Source organism: Diaphorina citri, unplaced genomic scaffold (assembly GCF_000475195.1).
Source record: "Diaphorina citri unplaced genomic scaffold, Diaci psyllid genome assembly version 1.1 scaffold111, whole genome shotgun sequence".
NCBI classification, from domain to species: domain Eukaryota; kingdom Metazoa; phylum Arthropoda; class Insecta; order Hemiptera; family Psyllidae; genus Diaphorina; species Diaphorina citri.
Window position 1 is genome coordinate 153,114 of NW_007377548.1, and position 19,779 is coordinate 172,892.

General features: G+C 36.0%; 1 protein-coding gene across 1 annotated transcript; it reads right to left on the reverse strand.

Moving 5' to 3' along the window:
* Nucleotides 1–10,537: 10,537 nt before the first annotated feature.
* LOC103524658 lies at nt 10,538–19,766 on the reverse strand. Its single transcript, XM_008489690.3, has 5 exons — nt 19,511–19,766; nt 18,968–19,135; nt 12,048–12,270; nt 11,093–11,715; nt 10,538–10,782 (listed from the first exon to the last, which is right to left on the reverse strand). The coding sequence occupies exons 2-5, from the start codon at nt 19,128–19,130 to the stop codon at nt 10,538–10,540; spliced, it is 1,254 nt and encodes a 417-aa protein (XP_008487912.1). The 5' UTR covers nt 19,131–19,135; nt 19,511–19,766.
* Nucleotides 19,767–19,779: the final 13 nt, after the last annotated feature.

Consider the following 19,779-nt stretch of genomic DNA (forward strand, 5'->3'; position numbering starts at 1 on the left):
ACATTTCCCAGTCGAGATAAAAGAATAGTGGATGTGCTAAATTTCTCAATGTGTGCTTTGGGACTTTATGTGACTTGGGAAATATGTCACATCCACCATACAAAATAATATAATCGTAATCATTACACTGATCTTGGTGGTATGTATTTTTTCTCTATTTAATTTTTCTTTTCATCCTGATCCAGGATCCAAAATTTTCAAGAGCAGGTCCCTGTTCCCGAAAAAACTTTGCATGTACCTACACTTTGACAGGGTGTCGTCACAAATTGAAAGAGGATTGTTTTAAAGAAAACACAGTACCTACAAAATTAGTGGATGCGTCACATTTCCCATTCGATATAAAATAGTGGATGTATCACATTTCCCAGTCGAGATAAAAGAATAGTGGATGTGCTAAATTTCTCAATGTGTGACTTGGGACTTTAAGTGACTTGGGAAATATGTCACATCCACCATACAAAATAATATAGTCGTAAACATTACACTGATCTTAGTGGTATGTATTTTTTCTCTGTTTAATTTTTCTTTTCGTCCTGATCCAGGATCCAAAATTTTCAAGAGCAGGTCCCTGTTCCCGAAAAAACTTTGCATGTACCTACACTTTGACAGGGTGTCGTCAAAATATTTGCAAAGTGTTAGGTTACTTCGTAAACTATTAGCATAAGGTAAGTAAATTTTCTATTTATGACTGTGACTTTCCGCTTTCTAATATATTGACTTTAAAGCGTCGTATGTAAACATTAAAAAACATCTAGGTCTAGAAATTAATATATCGATTTCAAATGTGACGTTTATTTTCTTAGAGAAAACGTTAATACCAAGTGAAACATCGTGGTAAATTGGGCGGTGAGTAATAAAAAACTGTGACACTATCATTATTTCCGCTTTCTAATATATTGACTTTAAAGCATCGTATGTAAATATTAAAAAAAAACCTAGGTCTAGAAATTAATATCTCGATTTCAAATGTGACGTTTATTTTCTTAGAGAAAACGTTAATACCAAGTGAAACATCGTGGTAAATTGGGCGGTGAGTAATAAAAAGTATGAATGTAAAGGGTTGAGAAAATAGGTGAGGTTGTTGGGATTTTTGGCTGCTTTTTGTGCCTCGTGTAGTTTTGCATGTGTCTGTGCAAGACCGATTCTAATGAGAGAGTAGGTGGCAAGGTGTCGTTCCACGTTAGGATTTTTGTCTGATTTTTGCATCTCGTGTAGTTTTGCATACGTCAAGACCAATTTCAGAAGGGATTAGGGTAACTTTGGCTCGTGGCAAAGAAAACGGACACGGGTGATTATCGAACGAGAAAATTTATGAGCATTAGACAAATAAGTGTGATAATGTCACATTTCCTTTTTCTTACAACTTGTTATCAACAGGAGTCTCTTCTTCCTTTCCAAATTAAGATTTTCGAAAAATGTATTATTTTCTGGATACAATATATTGAATTATTATTAATTAAGTCCAAAGGTATATTGTGAAATTCACTCTTTGGGGCTGTCCAGGAAAAAAAAAACACTTCCCAATTTACAGTTCTCACAAAATTACAGAGAACATATTTTGGGTTAGGAAAGCAAAAAAATGGAAAAATATTGCGTGGTCATAATGCACAATATTTTGACGTCAGAATACTCGTATTTACATAATGCAAAGTGCAATGTTGCTTTAGAAACGGGCCCCACTAGGCCCCAGATGAATGAAGATTTTTTAAAGTGTTAAGAAAAGCATCAACAAAAAACTGAATTTTCGAAAACATCCACGCATTCCAAAGTGAAGCACAACATGAAAAATGTTATCAATTCAGCCTTGATATTCTGATGTTGTGCAACGTTTATTTATAACTTCCGAAAAGAAGATGTTAAGGCGTTTTCTTGCGTGTGCGATGAAGATTTTTTTCGTTATTTTTTGGGAACTGTTTGGAAACGGCTGAAAGGTTGACGAAAAATGCCGACAAGTACCTACTACCTATACATGTACTTAGTGGAACAAGAGAAGATTACAGCACCGGATAATGTGTTTAATGTTAAGGCGTTTTCTTGCGTGTGCGATGAAGATTTTTTTTCGTTATTTTTTGGGAACTGTTTGTAAACGGCTGAAAGGCTGACGAAAAATGCCGACAAGTACTACCTACATGTACTTAGTGGAACAAGAGAAGATTTTTGTAAAAAAGAAAGTGGTTAATAAATCTATTATTATTATTATTATTATTATTATTATTATTATTATTATTATTATGGCAAAGCAAAAGGAGAAGAAGATTTAACGGCAAAAGATGTTAAGTAGAACGTACATGGTTTCAACTTGAAAAGTAGAACCAAAAGGCAGATATATTTTGCAGAACTTTTTATATCCTTTTGGTTCTCCTTTTCAAGTTGATCCACAGAACTTATATATATGTATAATGACTGCTGAAACCCTCCAAGGGAGTACATGGTTTCAAAAACGCAAAGCAAAAAAGATACGTTTCTGATCCAGGAAAAAAGGAACTTTTATTACTTCATCCAATAGGAATAAATAGACAATTCTGGATTGCGTTTCTGAAAGCAACTTTCCACTATGCATTTCGCAAATTTTTAACGTCAAATTACTCATATCATTCAATCATTGACCATGCAAGATGGTTAAAGGTTTTTCTTGTGTTATATTACGTCATAAGTTTTGCTAGTGTTTATCTAACACGGACGAAAGATGGTTTAATTATTTCGTGTTAGCTAACAAATAGTAGGTAGTAAGATATGTCTACCTACTGAATCCCTTTAATGTTAGCTACTCATTATTATGCGTAGGCGTAGGTACTCGTACGTTATACTACGTACATTAATCATACAAAATACTTGTGTAGGGAGCGATCTAACAATTATAACATGGAATATTTTGAGTAGGTAGGTGAACTCCGTTTTAATTTTTTTTAATTTTTGTTTTTAAAGTAAGTAAGTATTGGGCACCTACCTACTTAAACTATTGATCGCTATTTAAGTTTATTCCGGTAGTTATTGCCATTTTATGGATGTTATATTACTTTCGCATTAAAATTCTTGTTCGGATGCCAGATTTGCACAACAACATAATTCCATTTCTGAGATTCTACATCAATATTATTGTTCAGAAAACAATAACTTGACCACTGAACCGTTCGAAATGTTTGCAATAAAAACAATACCGTTCGTGCTGCTACTTTTGTGCAATATTTGCATTATTGGCAGAAGTATTAACTCTTGAAACAATCCTAACAGTTTATAAGTTCAAATGGCAATGTAATAATGTGATAGGTATTAGCTCCCTCTATAAATTTTATAGGTGGTTCTCTTCTCAGCGTTAATTTGTGAAAAATGTATTAGGGGAAAGGTCTACAAAACAGTATATCTTCTAACCTTTAGAATGCTCTGGAACTGTTACGAAATGAGTTCGCTCAGCAAAGATTTGTGTTATGTCAAAGGCTTTTACAATTTTATTTCAATAGGAATCAAAACCGCCGTTAAAATACCCCAAATATGCAATGTGCTGTATACTAGCTATTTTTTTTTACAGGTCTAGTCTCATGTTAACTTTATGTTGGTCATATGCGATTGCGTAGAACACCAAAAGCTCAGAGCTAGTTGAAATTCCTAACCTCAATCAAGATCCTGATACCTAACTGTAAACAACTTCCAGACACGGAGGTAATTTAATCTTCAAACGAAAACGTCGGTAAAAAACCCGACCCAGATAATTAATATCAATCTCTGGTGAACTGGCCTGAAAATTGCATAACATTTTTTTTCGTCCCATCCGGGATTCGACTCTAGCACCCCCGGGTTAAGAGTCAGTGCTCCACAGAGGAGGTCAGCCTGACCAAAACTGGCCAGTAAGAAATACAAGTGAAAACGCCTAAAACATTCCTCATACAATCGCCCCACCGCCCTAGTGTATCTCTGAATGCCCAAATTTATCCCTTCCCAACGAATTCAACACGCTGATAGCCATAAGATTTGCAACTAGAACACTGGCCGCTCTATTTATATCTCGTTCTCAATTTTTTTCTTCTCAACTGCGCAGCCCGATAACACCTAGCCTTGAGTCATTTGAGTGTCATTTCGGCTTATTTATCTTCTTCAAAACATCGTCTTTTTTTACACTTGAAATTTCACTGGCAATTTGTCTTTCGCTTCTCTGAACGAAGTTCAGAACTCAAATAAATTCTCAAAATATATAAATTCTAAAAATGTAGGTAAGTACCTACATATGTCACTTTTTTTTAGACACAAATAGTTTCTTCGATGAAAAGTTTCTTCGTATTCTTATGATATTTTAAGAATGGACACAATATTAATGTCACAAGGACCTTAAATTTACTTAAAATTTGCAAACGACTGAACATAATACCAATTTTATAGGACTTGATCTCTTTAGACCAGCAGTGAACAAACCTACCTACTACCAAATTGTTGAAGAAATGAGAAAACTATTTGACTTATTGAAGGTTTTATATTTGACCATTTTCTGTTGGAAGTGATTTTAGCAAGATTTTACATATTGTCTATCTATTGGTACTTGATAATTCTTGGTAAGTCCGATTTTGATAAAATGTAAAAACTCTACACATAAGGAACTTTTTTTTTTTACCAATTAGGCCTTTGGAGACTTTATGAAGACCGTTTCCTGATTGAGGTTTATTCAATTCACTTAAACTTCTACTATCGCTATAAGCTGCCTACTTAGTTCAGTAATTTTAGACAAAAAAGGAGGTAACTTTGGATTAATTACTAACAAAGGTTTCCGTGATAAACTAATTTCAACCGAACGTGGGAGAGAAGCAGGGGAAAAAATGGGTCATGCCAAGAAAAGACAATTTCAACGATCACCACTGAACTATCCCCTCCTCTCGATAACATTTTTTAAAATCTTTATCCCGGAGATTTCTTTTTTTCTGAGAGAATCTTTTTTTTTTTGAGAATAAACAATGACAAAAAAAACTAATTATGTGTTTGACCCCAAGTCAGGAGGCCCCAGAAGGGCTAGTCTGTCTAGAAGGCTAACACGAGCTCGTTTGGCCTGGCAGGGCAAAGGGACATTTTTGTCTTGTCTGGTCAGCATTAAAATTACTTTATTTAGACTGCCAATGGTAGGATTGAGAAGTCCTTTTTTATCAGCAGTTTCAATAAAGTCTCGTTTATTGGGTATAAAATGTTTAAAGAAAAGTCGGAAGAGGAACCATTTTTTGACGGTGATCACAGCATGAAGGGGTGTCATTTCTGATCATACCAAATGACGAAAACCTCGCTCTGTTTTATGTCTAGGTACTCAAAAATATTGGGATTTTGGCTGTTTAGCTATCACTAGAGCCTGAATAGGTTAAAATGTTCCCTGTTAGATCATAATCACAGCCTCTTGTAGATTTTGAATAATCTATTGAAGACGCAGTAGCATTACGAATCCCTCCCTCAACATGAATCCCTCCCAGGGAAAAAAGGAGTCCTTTTGCCTCCATTATTTCCTACGGATAACACATTCCAAGCAGATGAATGGAGGGTTAGTTAGAAAACGAAATTTTAATAATTATAGAGGGACATGAAAAGAATATTACAGCCAAAAAAATTAGTAGACACCTATACACCTAATTAATAACCCCTAATACTAGGAAGAGATAGGGAGGGGCTCAGATTTCAAGCTGGGTGCACTTGCAAATTATTTCGGAATGTGTGGATATTGATAAAAACATCTGGTGTGGACGTCAGTAGGTTATAACGAGTGTTGAGGTGTTCCATGAGAGGTTTATCAACTCAAGCTGAAGACTCGAATGAAACAGCTCAGAGGAGAGCAATTCCGTGTGGGCAAAATAAATTCACATGAACATGACCGTAAGAGAAACAAGATAAAAGGTGCGGAGATGGAATCCAAGTGCATGAAATTACTTGAAAAACGGGAGAAAGAGGGAAAAATACACGAAAATTACTTTATTCCGAGCTCCTTCTTCCCACTCTTAATGTGTAGGTGTAACGTGCACACTGCTTTCGCCCGATCGTCCCTCTAACCCAACGTGTATTTATAATTCTAATGACCTCTTCAATGCTACCAAGTGCTTCTTCAAATCTTGCGATTATTTTTCATTTTCTGGTCCGGTGCCATATTACTTCTTAGGGAGTCATTTCCACATAGCAATAAAATAAAAGAATCTGGTCACTGGTGACACATTCTCTTTTGTAATTTTCGGATATTACATAAATACCTACACTACCATCAGTAGGTATAGGTACTTTTTGTTATTTTCAAGGGCTGGAAATTTTCCTTCGAGGGTGATTTTAAGTGATTTTCAGTGCGTTGCGTACCTACTAAACTAGTGAAATTCCCTATCCATAGCCGTTAACGCATTGTACGAGTACTATTATTAATAAAAAGCATGAAACAGACTAATGAAACATTTCGAACCCGGATCTCCTGTGTGCAAGTCCAATGTGATGACCACTACGGAGGTTGTTGAAAATATTTTGCAACAATAATAATAGACTCTTGAGTGGACCACTAGGCAAGGTTAACACCGCGGAGGCGTTCTCTACCACCTAACCCTTAGAGCTCCATTGTTATGCGGTCAAATTCTCAAATAAATGAGGATAAAATTACATGCCTCGCCTGGGATCGAACCCACGCTCTCCTGTTTACCAGGCGAGCGTCTTGAACACTACGCCACCGAGGCAGGTCGGTGTGTAGGTAATTCTCAAGCAAGGTGTTACACATTTTGGCGGAATCAGTAACTGAGAATGGCCGAGTCTAGTGGGATTACCTGTCTAAATAACAGGGAATTGTCAAATTAATGGATCGTTAAGACAGCAACTCGGTAATCTACATGATCTTTTGTCGCCATCTTCGTTGACCTTTAGGACTATGTTTATTTATTTTTGAAGTTTGAATCATGTCTTTCCGTTATTTACACATTTTTTTCCCACTCAAATTGCCTTAACCCATTTTTTTTTTCTTTTTTTTTAACTCTTCATTAATAAAATAATAATAATAAAATATTGCTTTGTGGCCGGTGCCACAAAGTGAGTTTAAACTCGGTTTAAGTTTAACTCTTGGATTAAGTAATCTGATTGTCTGATTTAAAACAAGCTGGGTCCGTCCCTCCGGGAACTTTTAAGCCCGTAGTTTACTCGATCGTGGTTAAAGAAAATCAGTACTTGTGTACCTACCTAATTTATTTAATATTCAGTTTAGTATTGTTATTATTGATTTGATTTTTGATTTTACTTTCATGCAATGATTTAAAATCAAGACTAGAGCCCGTTCTCCCTTTATTCCCAATATAATGGAATTTAAGATAGATCTCATTGGCGCAATATGGCATACACGGGACACAGACCTAATTACTCAATACAATGGATGCTATGTCGAACAATACTTGAAATTCATTATCAATGGCTGTTTTACTTCATTGATGAATTTTTAAGGACCGAGTAAATTGAAACGGAACCAGGTCATGTTAATCACTAGGGACTCAAATTCTTTTTAGGAGTTTGTAAACAACAGTGGTATAGGTTAAGTGTAGGTAGGTATGTTTGTAAAAATAAACTTAGTGGTACCTCGGTACATTGTCATCAGATTTGTATGTAAAATCGAAAGAGTCATAGGTTGTGGGATACCCTTTATTTTCACCTACCTAAAGAGATATGTCAGGTCAGAGGTTCTAAATACAGATATACCTAGAGATAAATAGAGAATAGAGATAGGTACTCAAGTACTTCTGTGAAACGTTTACCAACCCTAAGGGTGGTGAGAAGAAGAGATATGTCAGGTCAGAGGTTCTAACTACAGATATACCTAGAGATAAATAGAGAATAGAGATAGGTACTCAAGTACTTCTGTGAAACGTTTACCAACCCTAAGGGTGGTGAGAATTTTGAAAGTAGAAAACCAAATGGGCGAACCAAGTGACTAAGGATAACAGGTTTTTCTGGGAGAAGTCTAGTAGCACATTTATTTTGTCCCAAAACCTACAGAATACTATAGATCATTACATTATTATAACCTGCATTAGTATTAGTCGAACTTTCAACTTTGGGCGAACCAAGTGACTAAGGATAACAGGTTTTTCTGGGAGAAGTCTGGTAGCACATTTATTTTGTCCCAAAACCTACAGAATACTATAGATCATTACATTATTATAACCTGCATTAGTATTAGTCGAACTTTCAATTTCTTTCAAAACCTGGTACCTAGGTACATTCATCTAAATCAAGTTATTCAGATTTTCTTCTTCTTTCCTTTTTTGTTCATTCATGTTTTCTTTTTTCGATTTGCATTGTTGTATAACCAGGTACTTCATTCATCTAAATCAAGTTATTCAGATTTTCTTCTTCTTTCCTTTTTTGTTCATTCATGTTTTCTTTTTTCGATTTGCATTGTTGTATGAATGCGTGGACAAGGAAATTACGAAAGTTAGACCAAAGAAAAAAGGCAACAGTGGAGTTCTTTTTACCTGGCTTTCTTCTCTAGCCATTCCGCCCCTCTGGGAATGTTGTGTTGGCAGCCAATTTTTTTGTCGAGATAAATATGTTTTTCATGTACATTGTGAGAATAATAAATATACATTTTTATTTATTATTGTATTTTTCTCATTTCTCTGAGGCGTCAGATGGAAAAATTGTATTGCGATTTTGCTTTGAACCAAACAACATTCATGTTTGAGGTGGCCGCAGTGGGCTATGGTAGAAAAATGAGCTTGGAGAAAAGTTGGTACAACAGACATCTAACAATATTTCCATCATCTTTCCCATTTTTTAATAATATACCTAATATTTAAAAAAAAAATGTTCGTAGATAAATTTATGAAAAAATAAATAATTATTACAAATGCTGCTCTCACCTCTATGCCTACATTACTATTTTTCATACAACTTTCCTATTTTAACCCAACATGCTCGTATTCTCTATGACATACCCTATACATATTTTGCTGAGATTCAAATAATTAATTGAAGAAAATTTTTAATATTTTTATATAAAAAAATCGCGAGCTATCCTTTTAGTTCCCTTGTCCCTTGTGGAATTTCACGTCAAGTATACGAGTACGTTATTGCTAAGGCGTATTTTCCTTTGGTGAAACGTGTTTTCCTTTGATGAAACGTATTTTCCTTTGATGAAACGTATTTTCCTTTGGTGAAACGTATTTTCCTTTTGTAAAACGTATTTTCCTTTGGTGAAACGTATTTTCCTTTGGTGAAACGTATTTTCCTTTGGTGAAACGTATTTTCCTTTGGTTAAACGTATTTTCTTTTCGGTAACGGAACCGATTCCGAAAGGAAAGCTGTATAGGTACCTTATCCAAAAATGGTTCTCATATCCTCACAATGGTTGACTGCGGTTCAGGAAGAGCCAATTAAACATGGCTAGAGACCATCACCCCGGTGTATGGCAGAAAATAAAGATATCATTTCTTTACCACTCGGCTACAGCTGAAGCCGCTACAACAACAAAAATTGACGAACATAACATAGAGGGGGAGGGGGGGGGGAGACCGTAGACCCCGGGGGGAGGTAAAAGTCCCCGGGTACGAAGAGGGGGGCCCGTGATAAACTAATTTCAACCGAACGTGGGAGAGAAGCCTTTTTCCAAAAGATACACAAAGTACGAGTATATTCTACGAGTATTCATTATTACTATGTAAAAGAGAAGTTTTCCAAAAGATACACAAAGTACGAGTATATTCTACGAGTATTCATTATTACTATGTAAAAGAGAAGTGTAGAAACATAAGCACCTACGAGCGTTAGGGTTATCGTATGAAAGTGATATTGTGAGGAAAAAAATAAATACAAAATTCGATCACTTCAGCGGCCTGAGAGAGCTCTATTTTTACACTCATAACACCTGCTAAGACAGTGCATAGATACCTATATTTCATTACTTTTTCGCTTTTTGAAGGGCAAATACGTTCGCGTCATAATTCCGAAAATAAATTCACGTTTCATACAATCGTGTCAGATATATTTATTTTCAAAAGTATCGTTAACCCGCGGTGGTTGATAACAAAAGGGCTACGCGGTTATTTCTAGTTGTATTCGATTGTGTGACTTTTAATTCAGTCATCATACGAAATTTCTCTTTGGACTAGTTTGGACAATGGCCTCCTACCACATCCGCTGCCAGTCTAAACTAGTCCAAAGAGAAATTTCGTATGATTACTGAATTAAAAGTCACACAATCTATCTTCTCTATATTTACCTAGTTCCGATATTTTCCTACAGCTTTTCCAGAGAAAAGTGTGCAGTGTTCATGAGTGATCGCTGTTTGTATGTCCACACATAGTCGACGGTCGTCGATCGTAGACGTGAATCTACGTTGTCGAGACAGAGTGGACGGATCAGTCGACATCGGTCGACGGCCGGTCGGTCGACTATGTGTGGACTCACCTAAATAGAATATACCTTGTTTATTCTGCTAAGACATGACTGAAAAATGGCTCTACCCTACAGTATAACCCCCGGGTTAAACGGAAGTCATTTTCTGGCTGTAATAAACAGGTACCCGTGTGGTAAAAACATGTGGCAAATTTATCATGCAATAAAACTAATAATAATAATAATAATGCAATCTCTGCACAAGTCGCCGATCCTGCTTTGCTCCTTCCAGACGGCTCATGTACAATTTCTTGATTTGAGCAAACAGGTCGACAATTCGGAAGAACACATAGTACTCGAATATGTCCAAGCCTAGAGCCGCCAACACATGCACTGCCCCACTGTATGACAGGAGTTTGTACTCGGGAGAACTCCTGTTAACGTGATGGGTGATGTCCATGATGATATTGGGACCTAACGGGAGAGAAGAGGTGGCAATAATGCAAGGTGCCAAAACTCGACCGATAAAATTACCCAGCCTTTGTGACCATAAAAAAAAAAAAAAAAAAAAAAAAAAAAAATTTTTTACCATAAAAAAGTTATTTTTTCCTTTTTTTTAATCAAACTGAAGAGCATGACATAATCATATATTAATTAACAGCTAAAGACTAGACCCCTCTGACTCTTATTCTGTCTGTCTAATTTGGATTTCTTTTATATATGCTGTAAAATTTGTTGATTAATAAAATTATCAAGAAGAAAGATGAAAGAGCAAGGAACTTACATATGTCCCAATGTCTGACCATATCTGCTACAAGAGATGCTGCCTTTCTACGGATTGAATAGCTCAGCGGTAAGGTTTGGTCTTTGTAGACAAATTCTTTGGTGCTAATTTCCACAGCCAAGTTGAGCAGATTTAAACAAATGCGTGTGTATGCTGGAGACACTAGAGATTTGCTATTGGCAAAAGCTATGAGGAAATCAAACAGCCTTCCCAGAATCACTTCGTTGTTGAGAAATTCTTTGATAACCTTGTGGACACAGTTGACTAATTTGAGACCAACTCTATTGATATCAAATTCTTCTACTAGTTTGATAAATGGAATGTTCACATTACTAAGCACAATGTCTAGGATGGCATCGAAATATTTCTTATCAAGATGAGCATATGGATTCCTTATGTATTCTATCCCTGGAGTGCGCCACATTTGTGAAATAAACACCGGAGTATCACAGTAAGATATAATCTCAACGTCCATACAGTTGTAAATGAATTCACTATTGATGTAAAGCTTCTTCACTTTGGAATTTCCTAGCTGGACAAACTGTTTTTCACATTGCTTTTGAATACTTTCTTCCTCGTTCTTGTCCATTTCATAAAATCGATGTACTTCTTGCCCATAGCATCTGGAAAAAACAAGAAGAATAAATAATGAAGTAGCACTGTCGTGTATCCCATCCCTCCTATCTGGATATGACCAGATATAAAACCTTTTACTATTACATTATTCAAAGTATTTCAACTTAATGCCATTTTAAAGCTTATAAGTACAATGTGTCATAAATAGATCCCAAAGAAATCAAGCTCACTTAATAGAATCTGTGGCAAGTGGCTGCTCCATTCCCCAGTCTTTCCATTCATTATTCCCATTCACTAGTTACTATTACTAACTACCGTCTATAATGATAATGATTTAATGGTAACTAATAAATATTAGGTAGCTAAAACAAACTATTACCTAAATCCATAGTTACGAAGCAAAATTGTCTTCAACATCTTGGGAGTGAGTTTGGTTTGTTTTGTCATCATCAGTTGTATCTTGCAGTCATTGATGACTTCCATTACATGGTAGCTGAGGTCATCTGCCATTTGATTCAAATCCTTTGCTGAGAGTCCATCAAGACTGACACCACACATATTTGCACAAGTGTGGATTGTTTGTTCACAGAAAACAGAGAATCCTGAAAAAAAAAAAAAAAAAAAAAAAAAAAATATTTAATTATTGAAAAATAAAATAATTTGAGATCAAAAACATAACGTGAAAAAAATTGCTTGTGCATTATTTTGATTTGGGTGCTATAGAATTATATTATAAGTATCTAATAATAAAAGGTAGTAAACCTTTTCTGTGAGCAAAAATATGGTTGATATAGGTAAAGTTGGGGTAAATACATATAGAAAAAATACTCGTGAAGTTTTTACGCCAAACTTGAAACGGCATTCCTATACCTACCCTACAGATATGTATCAAGGAAAGAATAATAAATCCATTGAAACGTCTAAAAGCAATTCTTTTCAAATTACAACATTAAAAGTAAACACTTCGAGTCACAAATAATCAACACAACTTAGTGTAAAGTACGATACAGTCCTTTTTACCCAACAATGAAATTTCTAGGGATTTAAAAAATGGAACCTCCATTGTGCGATGTTTTGTTTTCATCTTTTATTGAAATTTCTACTCAGATAATTTCATAATTATACACAAATTCATAAACAAGTAAGTCCAGTATATCGATTTGAAGATTATACTTTGATAGGATAGTATTTAGCAATGTTAGGTACCCCGTAATTATGACAAAAATAATTATAAAGATACCTACGAGTATAATAATCTAGGGTCATAAATAGAATTTTTGATAACTGATATTTACTAGATAAGTACCTAATAAGTTTTACAAAAATCTAAGTTGGGAAAACTTATTCAAAGTATGTACAATGCACCGTAAAAACCATTCCTGTAAGAGCCTAGAAGTAGAGGTTGTTTGAGCTTTTCTATGTAAAATAAATAAATGATAATACAAATAACGGTACCGTTTCGAAAAATTCTTATTACCTAATTTTGGTTTCTGTGAAATTTGAAATATTATTTAAAATACGAGTACTTAGGTACTTTTAAAATGTTATGCTTCAGGCAATAACAGGAAATGGTTTCCCTTTTATAATATACTTATATATAAATGAAGTACTTAACAATAAATGGCAACTTTACTATAGGATACGTAAAACATAATGGGTATGTTACACGATGGTAGGATACATAGTTTTACGTTTACGTAATTTCACTAAGAGGCGGGATAACAAAATCATAACTAACAATAAAAACTTTGTAATTACCTAGATTGTAAAAAAATAAATAACGTATGACTAAAAAAAAAGCAATATTTTTTTAAAGATATACAACATTTTAACGTTCGATAAATTTCATTTCAAAGTATAAAAATAATACTTCCTTACAAATTTTAACATCATGGGCCGAACGAAGCGCTTCATAACAAACCTCTAGAGGGCTAGAATCAAAATCAACCTTTTCGTCAATTTTGAATTTAGAAACTAAGTAGGTATCAGAAATGAATTTTGGTGGCAATTCCTACTGTTACTGAAAAATAAATAAATAAGCACTGTTTATACCAATTCAAGGATTAAATTCGACTTGTGCAAAAAAAGCCATTTTTGGTGACTATTAGTCCTGTTTGTCAAGGAACTTTTTTAGCCTGCTGTAGTGAAGTGACTTTTAGTCCTCTTTACACAGGGTATCAATTTACACAGTATTTCGAACTATAGGCATTCCGCGGCAAATTCTACGTAGTGCCCGTTGAATTTGCCCTCATATTTTTGATTCTAGCCCTCTCACGGGTATAACCACAATTAAATCTGGTAACCTAGGAACCGAAGACGAGGAATTATGACAGATATTTACTCGCAAGATACAAGCTGAGAAGAATACTCAGAGAGCTGGTCAGGGAAGATGAACTGCTATCGTCGTTCATGACTTCATCGCAGATGGCAGAATCTGGGGCGTACTTATCACAGTGAAGCTGGAAACAGAAATAAATTTTGAAATTGGTAAACGAGTAATAGGAAAAGTCGAAAAAGAATATACCTAGCTAGTCCTATAAAATATACCTACCTACGTAGGAGAAATATAGGACATAATTATGGTCGGCATATTATATTCTCTGAGGGACAATACAAGATTTTGAACCTAATTCCGGAAGGAGGAAGAAAAGGGAAAGCTTGTACATATTTAAAAAAAGGGGGCCAGATTATTGCCAAGGGCCTAGGGCAATCTCTACCATTCCACCCTGTACCTGGGCAACATTTTTTTTTTCTCATCATATAGGTATCTGGGAGAAACTCACTTCTAACAATGACGATGACATTCTGTTGAGGAAATCGGATGTGAAGTCAGCGGTATCTTGTCCACATTTATCCAAAACAACGCGTTCAGAACATCTCAAGTAACTGCGGAACGAGCTGGAAGTAGAAAGAAAAATAGAACCATTAGTGTCTTATTTGAGGTAACTCCTGAAGCCATATGCCTAGGATGGGACGTTATGCCGACCACTCGCGCTCAGACCGAGAGACCTGGGTTCGAAGCTTTTTCCGCCACACATGTAGAAACCTCTTGATTTTTTTTTTCTAAATCCCCTTTTAGGATGAGTCATTCATTTCTCGGCAAAGACAACAGCTTCAAGGTTGCATACTTTTTACTTTTTTCTTTTTTTTTTCGTCAACTTTGTCCTATTGCGAAAATTAAGTATTCCCATTTTTTCTTCTTTTTTTTCAAAAATTGGTAAGCAATAAAGAAAAAAAACATAAATTTAGTCAGGGACAAAGAGTTATCTGTTCATAATTGCTACACCCCGAAGTTATACGGGGCCTACTTAGAATGATCTGATTTTCTTGGCACTTACGCTAAAATTTCGTGGCGATTGTGTTTTTGGGCTGGACTATTGGGTCAAACGAATGGTGTTACTCTAATACGCTGAGTCAGAGCGATTAGGAGGGCCAACCGATGAGTGAAAAGTAAACAAACTTTACGTCTGTAGCCTTCAAACTTTTATTTCGTCTTTTTATTATTATTTACTGTCAGTATTGGTCTGGTTGGGGAACTTTAAACAGGGAGTAAGTCAGCTTAGTCTGGCTGGGGGACTTTAAACAGGGAGTATACCATCCTGAATTTCCCTTGCTAAAGAAATAGCAAAGGTTGAGTGCGAAGGGCACCCACTCGTAAAATTTATAGCCAAAACCAAATATCGGCCCAAAGCAAAGCTAAGGCTGATTGAGAGGCTGGCGAAAAAAGCCGACCCCGTCTGAACACTGTAGCTGATGGGGTAGAGAGACTTTTCAGTCCTATTTCAGCCGGATACAAACCTCTGTGGCCGAGTGGTCAAGAGCACGGACTCTCAACCCGGAGGTGCTGTGTTCGAATCCCAGACAGGCCGGAAATTTTCTAAACAAACTTTTCCGTTCTTGGATAAATAGGCAGGGATGTAAAAAAAATGGGCCTTGAAGTATTGCAAAGCGGTGCTGAGGTACAATCTTTTTTTTTTTCTTCTTCTTCTTCTTCTTCTTTTTCCAAGCTCGGCGTAGCTTAACACAGGTGACGCTAAAACCGGTCTTAAATGATCGACTTAAAACTTTCTCGCTTTGAGTTCATAGGTCGTCGCGACAAATTTCAAGATCAGAGCTCATTTGTGTGAGAAAATGTAAAAAAAAATCCCCCCAAAAACCAGTTTCTTTGGTTTTTTGGCTTTATGGTTCTCTGGACAAAATTTGCACCACCACTTTCGTGTTCCTGGTAAAAGGACCTTTAATTTGATATATAGGTCGACCAGGTTTGGATAAGTCCTTCTATGGGAACAGACAGACACCGTAGCGAATACAATAGTCCGTCCCTATACCTTTTATTATTACTATTGTAATTTAATAAAGGAAGGACGGACTAAAAAATTAGCCAATCAAATTGCGAGAGTTAAACTCAAACCGAGTTTAAATTCACTTTGTGGACCCGGCCATAAGAGGCAATGGATTGTTGAAATCAGTAGATGATAACAGTTTAGTAACAAATTAGAGATGATCAAAATTCCTTTATTTAAAGCAAAATCAAACAGAAATTTTAAGTATGGTCAAAAAAGAACATGTTTGCTGTCAAACTTGTAAAAAAGAAAAATAAATAACGAAAAATAAAGACAGCTTTATGAACCAGTTTTAAAAGTAACAAAAGAAGTTTCCCCGTGAAACAACAGATAACTCATTGGCTAAAATTTGAGTGGCAAAAAAATGTGTAAATTGGACTAAAAATTGAACTGTTACTAGGATCATATTCATTTAATTATTACACTCAGTCTCGTGTAAGCCGAGATATTTGCAATTGAAGGCCCTCAAACCTATTTAATTGGTACAAAGAGCTGAGATAAAATTCTCTCTCTTTCTCTCTATATATATAAAAAAAAAAAAGAATACCTACATAGCTTTGAGCTGAAACCTTTTTTCACTTTACAGCATAACAGAGAGCAAGCTACTGCAAGCGTGCTTCTTGAAGTCGAACTTCAAATCCTGAATGTACTTTCGCCTACAATATATTTGATGTCTATACTTGGCCATATGTCTCGTATCATGCTCTTGATAGTAAATATTTCTATTGTGAGGATTGGCACGTTCCAATTTGTACTCGGGCTCTTGCATACAATTCTTTATCTTGACTTTGATCCTTGTATATCTCTTAACAGGTTTATAATCTTCAAATTCCTCGTACAGGTCGACTTGATCATGAGTTTTCACGAAATGGGATGGATAATAGGTGTACAAGCTGCTCCGTAAGTTAGACAATGTCAGTTTGAATTTATTCTCAATGGCGGATTGCTGCTGGGCTTGTAATAAATTGTGCATACACCTATAGTAAATGTCGTCCACAAACAGTTGTCTATCTTTGTCATTTAAATGGAGTACCTTGGAGAAGTGATTAAGTATTGGTCCTATAACTTCATTGTCAAAGCAGTTGTAGTTCTTGGTACGGGGCACATGACTAACACTGATATGTAGGAGAGCATTGAGATCTTCCACATCCTTGTCTCTCTTCCTAGGAACTACCACCTCTTTTTTTATATCTTCAGTCTTGATCTCATTTTCATCTTCATCAAACGAATCCACATCGATGACTAGTTTAGGATTATGCAGGTAGAGGGAGTTAGATTTGAAGGGAGTATTATGATTATTGTGACGAATCAAGAGAGCCAAGTCTTCGAAATAGTCGGAAGCTAGCAAGTCCCCATTTAGACAGTTCTGTCGATGAACATTATTATCCCCATGCAGAGGGTGCAATAGTCCTACATACTGGACTCCGCACACAGGAATTTCGTCAGAAAAGACCCCCTTTCCAATGTAATCCCCATGCAGAGAGTTGTGTCTAGTAGTGTCCAAGAAGTTGTTCTTGTAAAGTTGATAGGTACCGTGTAACAATGCATCGCGTACGTAGAACGCATCTGTAAAGAAATATGCGAGCGAAAATGTATTAGTTAATTTACAGTTTCCAATAGTCATACCCTGCTGTAAGTTTGTGGTACTGTAATGTAATAACTCCCTACCTCAGGTGTAATCTAAACCCCTACTTACCTTGGCACAAAATCTAAGTTCCATTTTTCCCAAACTCGCAATTTTTCTCACCTTGGTACAATTTTTCTAACCCTGGCCCAAAATCTTACACTAGTTCAATATTTTTCATCCTTGTATTTTTCTTAGGCCAGCCACTCACTAGCAGGTAGACCTGACACCTGATGAGCACACACACTATCAGGTAGACTTGCCAGGTACGGCTGAAAAGGTCCGTCTGTCAGGTCTGCCTGATACCTGATGAGCACACACACTATCAGGTAGAATAGAATAGAATATACCTTGTTTATCCTGCTCGAATTAGACTAAAAATCCCTTTACCCCAGCAGTCTAAACAAGGTCTCCTGTATTAGATACAATAAACAAGTAGGTACAATACATAATGTTTACAACAGACCTTACTTAATTATTAAAAAAAAAGACCACTATCAGGTAGACCTGATCAGGTGTAAATGTCGTCAGGTCTGCCTTACCTTGGTGCAATCTCTGCACAAGTCGCGCAGGAAGGTATTACCATAGTGGAATCATGAGATGAAGAAGTGTTTCAGATTACAGACCAAAAGAAAAGTGCTGAGTCAAAGGGTAAAATAAGAATGTGGAACCAGGGGCTGGTTCCACATTCTGAGTTTAAATTTGGTTTCAGTTTAACTCTTGGATTAAAGAATCTGATGGCTACTCAGTAAAAAAAAAAAAACTCTGTCTTAGAGTACCTAGTGAATGAATTAAATTTGTATACAAATTTGATTTGTATGTAATTTGACCAATCTTCTTTGTCTTTGCCTTTTCTCATGTTCAGTCAGGGTCAGTATTTTTTACCACCCTAAGGCTGATTGCTTTAAGCTGACAGTTGGTTTTGGCTCCAAGTTTTTTATGAGTGGACGCCCTTTGCACTCAACCTTTAATTTTTGCTTAAAAAGAGAAATTTTGGTACTTGTGCAGAAGTCACATCTGTGGAATATTGGAACTGGCACAAACAAGCAGTGACCAGTGTTATTATAGGGTTAGCTTAAACACAAGAAGGAGTTTTCACAATTAGAGCAGTGATTAGTGTTATTATAGGGTTAGGTTAAATACAAAAAGGAGCTTTTCTTTTCCACGGGACATGACTACTGCAAAATTACCAAAAATTTTACCTTGTATCATCCCTGTGAAGTCCTTTAGCCAGACTAAGCTGACCTACTCCCTGTTTAATGTTCCCCAGCCAGACATTTGTGATTTGACTAATGCCTTCAGTAATTTCAGTGTATTTTTTTTTTTTTTTACCTTTGCTTTGATCTTCCTCCATAGGTTGAGGTTCAGCATGGGTATTATTATGGTTGACCAGAGAAAATTTGTTGTCCAAGTGAATATTATCTGCTCTTTCATCGACTTCATCATCATCTAGCATTGTTGTCAGATTGTAGTTCTCCCAATCTTCATATTCCATCTTGCCTGAAAGGGAAAAGGTTTAAATCTTAGAAATCAATCAATACACCATATTACACCATTGCTTAGTATGTACCTACCATTGATAACACAAAACCATCTCTGTATATCTTCTAGAACTGTAGAGACAGAATCTAACAGACCATAGTCTCACACACCTGGGTCTGTCAGACAATCTGAGCACAAGAGGCAGACTATGGTCTCCTTTCAACAAAGGTTGTGAACTTGTAGATGGGTCTACCTTTCAACGAAGATTGTGAACTTGTAGATAAGCTACCTTTCAATGAACGTTGTGAATGGGGAGCAGTCCTGATCTGTGATATTGCTACATCAACCTATCAAAACCAACAGCTGTGATCTGTGATTGTGGAAATAACTTACGTTGTACTGAGCTACTGAGATCCTTTCCTGCACAGTTCAATGAATGAAAGCCAATTTCTCCTGATTGCTTCACAGACGAGCTATACTTTTAAATGGTCCAGATTTAAGCTCCATCAAAATGACCGGACACCAAAATCAAGACTATACAAAGACGACCACTTAAAATCGGAAAATCACAAGGAAAGGGGAATTTTCCGACTTGATTTGTTCGAAATTTGAATATGAATTTGATAGACGGCGAAAAAAAAATCTCTTTTTTTAAAAAATGT